Source organism: Tribolium madens, unplaced genomic scaffold (assembly GCF_015345945.1).
Source record: "Tribolium madens isolate multiple individuals breed KSU strain unplaced genomic scaffold, Tmad_KSU_1.1 Scaffold_96;HRSCAF=242;Tcas5.2_LG5, whole genome shotgun sequence".
NCBI lineage: Eukaryota > Metazoa > Arthropoda > Insecta > Coleoptera > Tenebrionidae > Tribolium > Tribolium madens.
The window spans coordinates 5,312,538-5,325,149 of NW_025401068.1; the positions used below are offsets into that span (position 1 = coordinate 5,312,538).

A 12,612-nucleotide genomic window follows, 5' to 3' on the forward strand; every position below is an offset into this window, starting at 1 on the left:
AATCCGTTTTATTAGTACCCAATAATTAAATTAAAAAGTTTTATTTATAAAATAATTTGAAGAGTTTTTCCAATGGAAAATAAGCTCAATATTCCGGATTTTTAAAAACATTAAAAGAATTTTAACAGCACTTTCGTTCTCAAAACATTTTCTTAAATTCGCCTTTTTAATTCATTAATAACAGAAGATACCTACCCCTTGATCGATAAAGTCATAGTCAGACATCCTATACAGGGTGTTGAAAAAGTTCATTAGTAACCTTTAAATGGTAAAATTAAAAATATATGTATATGACATTGATACATAGTAATCTAGTCCATCGCCTCAAATTATTTTCAACTATACAACGTGTCTTAAAAATAAGTTACAATACAAACTTGTGTTTTTTAAATGAAACACCATATGTTTTTTAGCGTTTTTAGATGTAGATTTTTATGACAATGTCTTTAAGTTAACTTTTATTGATTGATTTTGCTTAGTTTTAAAAATAAGACGTTTTTTTTGACTTAAAGATGCACTTTTTCAAAATGCATTACATAAAAACTAAGACATAAAAAAAATTGTACTACCGCAAAGAAGAAGGTACAAGCTGTAAGCTTGTAACATTTTTTTTAGTTTGTTGCATTTGCCAAGATAAATATGAAGGCGTTTGTTAAAAGTTCAATAACTTACAAAAATTTAAATGGAACACCCTGTTTATTGTTTTTGTATTTAAAAGATTATTAAATTGTCTTTCTAAAATTATTTACTTTTAGGTGTTTATAATCAATAACTAAAAAGATATTTAACGTATTTATAACGACTTTTACAATCTTTAACAGATATTGATAAGAATTGTTGCTAGAATTAGTATTGAATGTTAAATATCTTTTTATTTATCAATTCTAGGCATCAAAAGTTTATTTTTTTAGACAGACAATTTATCAATCTATTAGATGCAAAATAAAAAATAGGGTGTTCCATTTAACTTTTTTAAGTTATTTAACTTTTAACAAACTTCTTAATTTAATCTTTGCAAATGCACTAATAAATTGGTTCAGTTTAATTTCTGTACTTTTATCTTTGTAGAAGTGTTTCATTAAAAAGAAACACATGTTTGTATCGTAACTTATGTTTGAGACATGCTTTATGGTTGAAAATATAATTTTAGGTGATGCACTACATTAGTATCTATCAATGTCCTATACATTTTTTTTAATTTTACCGTATAAAGGACAATAATGGACTTTTTCAACTCGCTGGGATAGCCTGTATAAATAATGCATAATTGCGTTTATGATAGTTACTGCAGATCCTGCAGAAACAGCCAAAATATTTTTTCCAGATAATAACCAATTCCCACGGCTTTCTCAAACGATGTCAAGAATATTCTGTATAGTTTCAAAGTTACATATCACTGAATAATAAATCTAAAACCATTTGTGTGGATATCAATTTTCCGAGTAACTTTTTTAATCAAAGTTGGAAAACGACCGACAATTTCTTCTTATAACCTTCTTGAATGATGTCATGAAAGAACAGCTGATTCAAAACTATAAATATTTAATTTTGTACTTATTCAAAATTTAATAAAAGTAAATATTCAATGTTGGCGAGCAATTCTAGAAAATTATCAAACGAAAATATTTGAATGTTTTGACAAGGAATTGGACGATCTCGATTTTTATTGTGGTAAACGGCTTTCGTCTCCACGTAGTCGCTCCAATCAGAATTTTTCCTTACCTTCGTGTCAATATCCTTCCCCTTCTGCATCGCCCGCATCAACGCCTCCGATATCTTCAAATCCACCGATCTTATCACAGCATCTGCACTCTCGCCGGTTTTCATACTCCGAATCAGACTCTCGATGCCCTCCACGTAGCCGTTCCACGGCGAGTCCAACTCCACCACGTACTTCGTCAAACACCCTCTCAACACGTTCAAGCAGTACCCCGAGCACGGCTTCGCCTTGGCCATGCCGAGACACTTGGGGCAGTATTGCATTTTCAAAAGCGCCTCGTGACACTCTGCGTTACTTTTCCCCGTTTCATCCACCAAGAGGCGGTCCGTGCTGTTTAAAACTTCGATCCCGATTTCGAAAGCTTGGAGGAGCATCCTCGTAGCCTTGAGAGTCTCGGCTAGGGAGCGCCCCAGCCGTTCGGGGATATCCGCAAATGGTGCGATAGTCTCGGTGGTTTTCCTCAAACAGGCTTTGTAATCGGGGGTGAAGTCTTTGCTCCCGTTGAGGTGGAGGATGTGTCGATAGACAAAAGGAAAAAAATCGCGGAAAAACTGTGAAACGCTCTCTTGTAGGTCTATACTCGGGAGGTCGGGTTGCGAGGTATTGAGCACCGATTTTCGTATATCGGAATAGAGTTTTTCGATTTGGTCGTGGCACAGGCCCGCCATGCTTTTGTATACTTGGGAGAAGAGTTGCATAGTCTTGTTTTCGGATTGACGAGTCAGCTCCGAGATGTGATCTGCAACAAAGAACGTTCAAATTATGACAGAATACGAAACGAAAAGGATAAATTAGAAACGGATGAGTGTAGGTGGTGATGTATGTAAACACCGGCGATTAATAATGACGCCCACATTCGCAAATCTTATACGATGATGCACCTTTTGGGAGGACGTTGACCCACTTGATAAGGAATTCCGAACGGTGGAAAAAACTACCGACGGGTTTTCGAACGAGATTCGTGTCTCGAATCGGTGAATGGTGGCTTTGAGACAGTTTTACGGCCGAAAATGGCGACATTTCAACGGAAAGATATAAAATGCATAATTGGTTTGGTCCAGATTTAGCAAACACCGAAATTCGACCACAAGACAAAAAAAAGTAATTATTGTGGCACCTTTTCTAGCTCACTTATTGAAAGTGAATAGGTGAAATAAGAAGAATATCTCATCGAAGATTTTAGCTTTTTTGCTCATATAATCAGAGATACAAAGTAAAAAGTGTGTAAAAGTTAAGTTCATAYACATAGAATGAATAAATTAAGTACAATAATAATAATATGACCGTTTAGCAAGAATGGAGCCTTGACTTGGATATTTTTGTTTGTGTTTAAAGGTTGCTACTATGAATTTTTTTTTCGACAAAAGCTCTAAATAAAATTCAATTTTTATTTCATACTAGACTGCCATAAAAAATGGAGAACAAAACAAAAATTACTCTTATTAAAAAATAGACCTTTATTATACAGAGTGAATCTTAACTTATGCGCATAAACTTAAGAATGAAAAATCATGATCAACAATAAATAAAAAAATTAAAAATAAGTTAAATAAAACTTTTTATTTTTGTCGAATATCAATAAAAAATACCACTTAACACCACCAAAATAAAGAAAATCAATTCACTTAGCCATTGACAGGCATGGCGTGAACAAATGTAATGTCGACATTGGCTTATCAGAGCAAATTATCTAAAATTTTAAAGTCTAATAGTATTTTTAACACGTTATATTTCGGTAACTAAGAAACTTTTAAAAAAACCTTCGTAATCTTGTAATTATGGGATTTTAAAGTTTGCACATTTGAACCTAATTCTTTCGGTTAAAAAAGCATTTCGTATGTTTATTTGTTGCACGCTATTAGAAAAATAAACAAAGAAACTGATGTATCCTGAGTTGTAAATAATGGTTAATGTTTTGTGCCTTTTTACTTGAAAAAAAACATGTTGTACCGATAAAAATAAATAGGATTAAATGAGCAATTGTCAAATGTGTGTTTTTTTAACTCTTTCTCATAGTCACTGTACTTTATACAGGGTGTAACGAAAAGATAGGGACAAAAAGTAACCTAAAGTTTCTCAGGTGAAAATGAAGAGAACTTAATCCAACTTACCTCTATAACAAGTTGCACCGTTTAAAAGTTAGAGAACGCCAAAAAAAATTATTTTTTCGTTTTTCTTTAATAACTTTTTAATAAAGAAACCAATTTTTATATAATTTGGTACGGGCAATTTGATACCAAAACCACATGTTTTGGTGCTTTTTCTTTTGTTTTATTGTTACTTTAAAGTACTCACCTGTTAACAACTTAACACATTTTAAGCCATATTTTTGTTATACCTAATTATAATGGCATAATTCCTCTTTATTCGAAAAGTACATTATTTTTAAGCCATTCTCGCATCTTATAAAATTTTTGTATCGACCTTAGTTTTAGGGTAAAAAATAATTTAAGTAGACGTGTCAAAATTTCGGACGTTAGTCATTTATTATTATTGTTTTCAAATTGTATTTTTTCTTAGGTTTTAGTTTGTTCAATGACGTAATTAATTATCAATTTAAACAAAAAAAAATCATAATTTCAATGGCGTCCTCTAACTTTTAGAGATAAATTGAGTTGAGTCTGTTTATTTTGACGTGGAGAATGTCAGTTACTCTTTGTCCCCATCTTTTCGTTACACCCTGTATATAAGGTCACTAAAAGATATATTAATAACCCAAATTTCTCCAAATTTGTTCACAAAATTTACATATTTGTTTTTGTCTTGTGTCAAACAGTACAAGTTTTCATTAGCATAAAAATTAAAGTTTATCTTAATTGCTATTTTTGGAATATACCAGTGTATAGAACTACGTATAAATGTTACTGTTAGGTACTACACTTCGCAGCAGTGTGTAAAAGTAAAACGATCGCACAAAGCATTTAATAAAATATCAAAATTATAACTTTCAGCCTTGTTCATATCTATCTCTCAAAGCACTTTCGACGTTTGAGATCGAGTAAATGGATGGTTTTGGTTTGTATCCCTGCCATCACATAACCTCCTCTCATTCATATTTAATTCGGTTTTCATTACGGTTTGCTTTGGGATCGAGAAATTATCATAGCCGTGAAAGCTTTGCTTGCAGAAAATTTTAAATTTTAATGACATTAAAAATGTTTGTTCATCAAACTAATGGCGATTTATTTGAACAAGCCGAAGCCATGTGCCAGTACTAATTCCAGGAAAATGTCTTTTAATTGGTTTTAGTCCTTAATTCGAGTAATTGTCATGTTCCTATAAGACGATTCTCGTGTTAGAATTAGACGAACATCTGCTTATATGACGGATTAATGAATTTATTGCATTTTTTTATTAGAACACGAGATCGGTAAATGTACAGAGATTAACGTAAAAAGATCCGTTTTACGACATAATCACAATGTCAAATATCAAATCAAGAATAAAAGTAGTTTCAGTTTTTACAGCGGTAAAAATTGACACTTGAAAGCTTATTGCCAACCCTCGCACGTTAAGAATCCCAACCGCGTCACAATGCCCAATCAGAATTAGTGTCGCTTGTCCGCTCGTTACCGCCAAAATAAATTGGAAATTAACGTCGTTAAACGTTCCGTTAAGGTCCACGTGACCAACCCTCGTATAGGCGATTCCAGTAAAATTTTAATGAAATCATGGCAATGACGTTTAATTATAACTTAATATAAATGAAATTTAATTAAAACTCGAGTAATGATACTGATGTTTCGATTAAAACAAGACAAGTTTGGTAAGGGAAAAGGGAAGGGAGTGTTAATATTATTGCATTGTCGTTAAATTCATTAAAGAGGGCGCAATTGCTCTCTTAACGATTTCGCCCTCTATAATACACCCGTTTTATGTGTGTGCAAAGTTTGTACAGRCGAGCCCGCGTAATAGTGGACGTGAGCCCGTTTCACACGTTACAAAAACAATAATGGTTGATAATTTAAAAATTCACACATAATTTACGGTAATAACCGGCAATTACGGTATAGTTTGTCCAATGTGATGCACGTGACTAGGGAATATCCAGTAGGCCGAGCACGTAGAGTGAATTGTGGCTGACACCTGTGTCTACGATGCACATCGAAGCTTGACCTACGGAAGTTCGACTTATCGCTTGTGCATTGTCGAAAAGTTCAAGGTTGAGACAGAACGTAAATTTTACAAAAAAAAAAATCGGTTGAAAGAACTTTACAAGCAAGTGTTGTCGGTTTTTGAGGATTTCGGTGGGTGTGGGACCTGTCGAGGCTCGAACACAAAGAGATGGGTAAACAAATAATGATATTAAAGCTGCAGGGGACGACGATACAGGAATGATTTGTGAACGAGGATTATAATTTGGTTAGAGAGGAATTTATGGCCGCGAAATGATTGGAATTCGGGGGCCCAAACACAGCGATTCTCTTGCAAATTCTCTAATTGAGAGAGGATAACACAATGAAATTGTGGCAGATCTAAAAACGACAAGAAATTAACAGTGGTAACTAAATCTTTTTTTTCTACTGTAATTCAATTCTTCTAATAGACATATTATGAAACCCATTCGGATATTGAAAAAAGAAGGATAAAACGAAGGATTTTTAATTTGTCCTTAAACTTTTGTAATTTTTGAAAGTCAGTACTATCGACTTGAAACTGCCTCCTTATGACATTCAACTGAGTATCGAAAAGAAACTAAAAAAATCACGACACATTGTTGCCAAATTTATGCAACGTTGAATTTTTACTAATCTCTTCTTACTTTTGACCGATTTTTCAACGATATCTTAATAAGAACGTTTCTTTGTCATTTATCCCGACTCGAGACACCTCAACATTCCTACACCTTTCAAATTATCGATCTGATAACCTTCTCCGCCTGTTTCAAAAACGGGCGGTCCCCCTATTCAACATTCAACAATTTGACGTTAAACCTGTTCCCCGTTATCTTTTTGTGTTTGGTGAATGAAGTGTCCACCTCCTTGACATCCCGAACTAAACCCTCGCTAATAATTATCACCCAAGCGTGAAATAACGCGGATTTCCTCTCAAATAATATAGGTCAGTTGATAATGCGGCAATGGCGGTACTGTTATCCTTTCACCTAAGATGGCGTCTTTCGCACCAGCAGACGAGCAGTCGCCCGGAGAGATCGAGGGTGGATGAAGGCAGCAGGAATGTGGTCGGAGGGCCTCGAACCCACCCCGTTCGTTGTCCATTCGTGTGTGTGTGTGTGGATAGATACGTGTACGTGCGAACCTTTCCCACGAACGACTTTTTGTACATTCCAGTCTCGAAAAGTACGACTTTCTTCGTCGATCGTTAATGTTGGCCGTTTTACGGTCTCTGTCTAGACATTCCACCAGACTGGTGTCGGTCTTTCTCTCAGGCCGCTTGCTCTCTGTTTGCTTCTTTTGATGCAGAGCGAGGCGAACGGACAGGTAGATTTTTCGAATTGTTGGGTGGAGGTGTCGCCCGTGCCSAGGTCTCACCGTTGCAACTCTAATAACTTTTATTCCCGACTTAAATAAATAAAAACACGACATTGACCATCATCCAAAAATATTTTWCACCACTCACTTAGTTCAACRGCAATTTTAACACGACCCAAAAATATGAAAGGCAAAACTACACGAAATTTGCTCTGTGGGGTGATTTTGTGCATAAAAACAAAACTTTTTTGGGAGAAATCCAAGAGGATAGATAACATGAAAGAACTTTAGACATTTTTTTTTAATCAAGCGCCGACTGTCTCTGTGCAATCATTGCTAGTTCATGTTACATACATATGTGAGATAATACCGAGACTTCTTAGAAAGTAATTTATTAAATCTTAATACATAACTACTAAGGGTTTCAAAACACCTTCTTCCAACATTTTGTTGYTTTTTTTAGACCTGGGTTGAAGAATGCTAGCTATTTTCAACACTTTTGCAAACTTTTGAGAAGCAAACGTCACACTATTAAAAAGTCTAAAACTTGGTGTTCAAGGCAAAGGCAAAATCGTCAATGATCCCCATTACAAATAAATCAGAAACACTCTTAGAGTATTTGAGTAACCTTATCCACCTCTTGAACAATCAACATAAAGACATTACTAAAAACGATATTCGGTTTCCACTTTTTCCAGTCTTGATTATGACCCCTAAATTCTCATATTGCCCACTGGAATTAATTTGTATCGGTTTAAACGTTTTGGTGATAACATCTGATTGGGTTCTCATTTACATTGAAGGGTTAAGTATCACTTGACGTGGCATACGATATAATTCAGCATCCATTTATTTCCATTAAATCGCGTCTTTAGAATCAATTCACTTGTTAGAATGGACCGTAATGATCATATACTCTTGTAGTCTTTAATCAATGTCGGGAGTTCTATTCAAATCGGGACTTTTATAACGGGACAGTTCAATTTATTGTGGTTTGCTGTGCAAAAAGTGCACAGGGCGTAAAAATTTGGGAAGAATGTGATTTAATTCAATTGGATTCAATCACAAGTTTTTAACTTTTACTTTTCCAACTTTTAAGTGCATTTTCAGTTTTTCAATAAGCCAAAAAAAACCAAAGAACTCAATCCCTTTCTAACCACTCCTCGCCTCGTGTTAGGTCAACTTTGAATAATAATCGTCCTTTGACACTCGATAACTAAACGAAAACCAAACTAGTCGTGTACAGAATTCACGTTTCAAGGTTCTCTCGTCGCTCATTTACCTTTAAACATCGTAATGAAGGTAATTACAAGTCTCGCACTTGGTAATGACTATAGCTCTTGAAAGTTTYGACTCAAACCTTTGACGAATTTTTCGACCACTTGTATTTAATGCCACCATATCCGGCTCGAGATAATCAAACCGATAACGGAAGCCACCATTATCCTCGATTAAGCCTAGCCGACTTGTCTGGTCTCGATCCCTACTTAAATAGATAATCGTCAATGACGGCGAAACGTCTGGCGAAATTCGGTGCTGCTTTTTCGGGTTTGGATACGGTCCTGACATTTTCCTGGCATCGGGTTAGTGTCGTCGACCGTCTGAAGTTATTTTGCGCGTGACCTTTGACCAGAATTTATAAAATCAAAGTTAGTGAGCTTTCTGAATCACACTGAAAGCTCGATGAATTAAATAAAATGTTTGTTTCAAGCTGTGATACGAGACAAGCCCAAAAATTCTCCCGGCCGTGTGTTTGTATTTACATTTGGAAGTTTTCTAAGTAGCTGAGACATTCCCGTCGCTTTTGTTTAATGGGAAAGGTAAATATTTAGTCGGTCTTTACCGTGAGATAACAAATTAAGTATTAAGTAATTTATGTTTTGAATTATTTGTGAGTGAGACGAGTGTTTGATTTAAAACTTGAGTTATACAAGAGGTATCAATGGCGCAAACGATCGTGAAACTATTCAAGGAAAAAATTGACTTTCGGGGAAAACCCTAAATCAATACTGGTGGAAATTGATGTTGTYTTTTCAGTGCATTGCTCTTTTAGGTATAAATAGCAAATAATCCGGGGAAAAACTTGCAGTAAACACATTGATGCTAAGTATTCTGCAATTTGTCTTTCGCATTTCGCCCACGAATCTGGCTGAATAATTTTATGCGATTCTTGAACCTGAATTCAAGGATACAAAAATCGAAACGATAAAAGACTAGAAAAGCTTACATTATTATTTCATTTTCTAATTCTAAGCTTCATACAATTTTCAGGATTTTGTGGTTTTGATATTAATTATGTAACAAATTACAAAGCTCTCTGAAAGCTCGAAAAGCTTTTATAACACAAAACTAGGAGTTAACACGTTAGTTTTGGTGAAAAATTAAAGAAATACAGAGAGGAAATTTCTCGAGTTTCCCCCCCCGATTGAGCAGCAGTAAAAACTTTGTTAATTATCGCCCGAAAGCCTACAACTATTCCGATCCGCTCGTTAAGTCTTTGCAAATTATAAAGTTTCGAAAGGGCTTAATTTCATTTTTTCAGCGCGTGTAATTTAGCCATAAAGCTCATCATCTAATAAGAATCGATGTTCGAGAGTATAGACTTTCCAGGATTCCACTCTCCGGAGCTTGAATGAGATCTAAATTTATTGTAATTCGATCAGGACGAAACCTCAAATTAAAGAGAATCCGATAGTCGGCAATCTGAAATTGAATAATAAACAGGGAGCTTGGGGATTTATTACTGCCAAGGATGAATATTAATCGAGCAATTTTTTTATTTAATTTTTCCCTTTTCGGTCCACGACACAGACAAACAAACTGGTATTTGATCACCGGAGCGAGCTTAATTACGCCCGGACTTTTTTCTTCAACTCGACGATTTCGCATTTCATAATTGAGTCGAGCTTTACCTGTCCGTACATTTTTCAGCGTAAAAAAATTCAGGGGTTCCCAGGAAAATCAATTACGACTTTATATTAAAACTAGTTGAAAGTTCCGAGAAGTCTTTCCATTCAATTTTTAAGTATCCTATTATCACAGTCAATGGTCGAGACTTCAAATAAAAATCCTTCGAGTGTTCACACAATGGGCATTAGACACGAGCAAGCAAGCGAAAACATGGATAGTCACGCGCATACACAAACGATCTTCGACGTAAGGGCATATAAAGGCCGGTCCGAAATAATTACTCTCGTGATAAATGTGCTCTTTGCATTCTTTGCCAAGAGGGAAAAACACAAATGTTTGAAATGGAATCGACCGAGGTGGAGACTTGTTTATTGAACGCCCTTTCTATGTCATCGGCTCTTATTTCACAGGGGGAATAATGGGTTAATACCGAAACCTGAAACTTTTTTAATTTGTCGCAGTGGATTAATATGGGTGGTTTGTTAATTTGTGGGATTTCGAAATGCATGGATTCAGTTACGCTAAAATTTAATTCTACTAGGGAAATCGAAAACCAAACATATAACCATGCGATCAACGCTCAACAAAATTTCTACTCAACGTGGGCTGCGACTTTGAAACTAAGTTTGCAACACTGAGGGTGTTTACAAAAAATAAGTAAAGTAAGATACCATGAACATTAAAAAAATGTTAAAAAATTTTATCTAAAAAAGTTTCGAAGTTATGAGAGTTTTTTGCACTTTGACTCTATTTATTTCTGTTAAAAAATAATTTCCCAAGTTTTTTTTGCTACAGGCTATTAGAAGAGGAAACAAGGAAGCTGTATCCTAAATTGTAACTCTGTTTAACGTTATTTGTAGCTTTATTCGTAAAATCTTTGTACCTTTACTAAATAATTATGAAAAAACATATACAAGATCATCAGTATCATGAAATAGACATAAAAAAATGTCAAATGTAAAAAAATTAATGTCAAAAACATTTTTTCCATGTTCCTGCTATCTATTCACTGTAGTCTGTGCTTTATTGTCATGATAACTGACATTCAAATACGTATTGTTAAATTAAATCAAATTTGAACATGCCAGCAGTAAGTGCGTTTAATAAAATAAAAATTATCTCTCTGGTACAAGAAGGTATGTCTCAAAGACGTGTCTCTATACTTTTGGGYATACCAAGAACTACCATTTCAAAGTAGCAAGAAGCATCGGGCATTCTATCAACGTGACAAATGTTAATCAAAATTCTGAAACAAGGTTAGGAAAACTTAAAGACTAATTTACACTTTTAATCTGTCAGGGAAATTGGGTGAACGAAATTCACTGTCCATCACTGTACCTTTTTTCAACAGTAAAAAAAATTGGTACACATTTCTACAGGATGTTTCACAACTTATGCAAAAAAATAACCACATACCTATACATCATAAATAAAAAAGTAATAAAGGCCCAACAGAAAACTTTCTAAAAAATTGTTTATTCACTGTCATGAAGTAATCAATTACCTTGCATATGTAGTTGGAAAGTATGACATTTCAATTACATTTAACAATGAAATATACAGTTTAGGTTGAGAAAGAAGTAACAGAAAAGTTCAATTGACATGTAAGTTGGAAAATAGCCACTTCACAACTTGTACTCTTTTATGTGATGTTTTTCAAAATTTGATAAATTCTTTATTGGCTTTCTGTTCTTTAAGGAGAATGATTGTGAGTAAAATAGTATACAATTGGTGGTCGTTCTTCATCGGCTTTGCGCCTTGGTAATGAAGCACCTCCCACCTCGGTATGTAATCTACTATATTCTTCATTTTTAACTTATCAATTGCAATAATTTTTTTATTTTTCTAGTTTTCTGTTTTTTTATAGTAGATCTGAAAAAAGAGTGTTTTCGTCAAATTATTTCAAAAACCGAGCAAAATCGACTTAGAAAAGTCGCATCCAAAAATGCAAAAAACATAAGAAAACACCTGTATATTTCACAAAAAACACAGATAGTTTTAAAGTAGCTGTAACTATAGAAGATCATCAGTTTAAAAAAAGTGCCTTCATAAAAGATCAAGAGCCACGTAACCGGAATCTTAAGTATTGGGATCACGTGGCTTTTGTTAATTTATGAAGGTACTGTATATAAAACATAAAAACAGGCTTATGATTATTTAATAATATTGCTCGCACACACCCTGTAAGTCTAATTTAAAACACAGAAAAACGAATATTTCAATTTAAAACTCATCCCCTCAATAAACAAACCCGAAATTTTTCCGCGTAAAATCGCCGTAATTCAATTTGCCTCGAGCCGCCAACACACTGAATCCTAAATTCCGGACTTAATTACACCGTTTTTTAAGTATGAAGAGGCCGGCCGCGATTAGTGTGACTTATGGCCGCTCATCAATCAGCTCAAAACCCGATGTCTTCATTCACGAAAAGTCGCTTATCTCGACGGTAGTTAATTTCCCGGAAAAACACATGTGGGCCCGCGCACTTGGAAACAAAGTGCAAATGTCTGAATTATGCGACAGTACGGGCAACCTCGACGTCGTCCCTCT

The 12,612-nt window shown here is 34.7% G+C and overlaps 1 protein-coding gene across 1 annotated transcript in view; it reads right to left on the reverse strand.

Annotated features, from left to right (window-relative positions):
• Positions 1 to 12,612, reverse strand: part of LOC123013752 (division abnormally delayed protein) — a 48,626-nt gene that overhangs the window by 18,118 nt on the left and 17,896 nt on the right. The window contains exon 3 of the mRNA XM_044412510.1: positions 1,723 to 2,459. Coding sequence (XP_044268445.1) covers positions 1,723 to 2,459 — 737 coding nt within the window. The remainder of the gene's footprint in view (positions 1 to 1,722; positions 2,460 to 12,612) is intronic.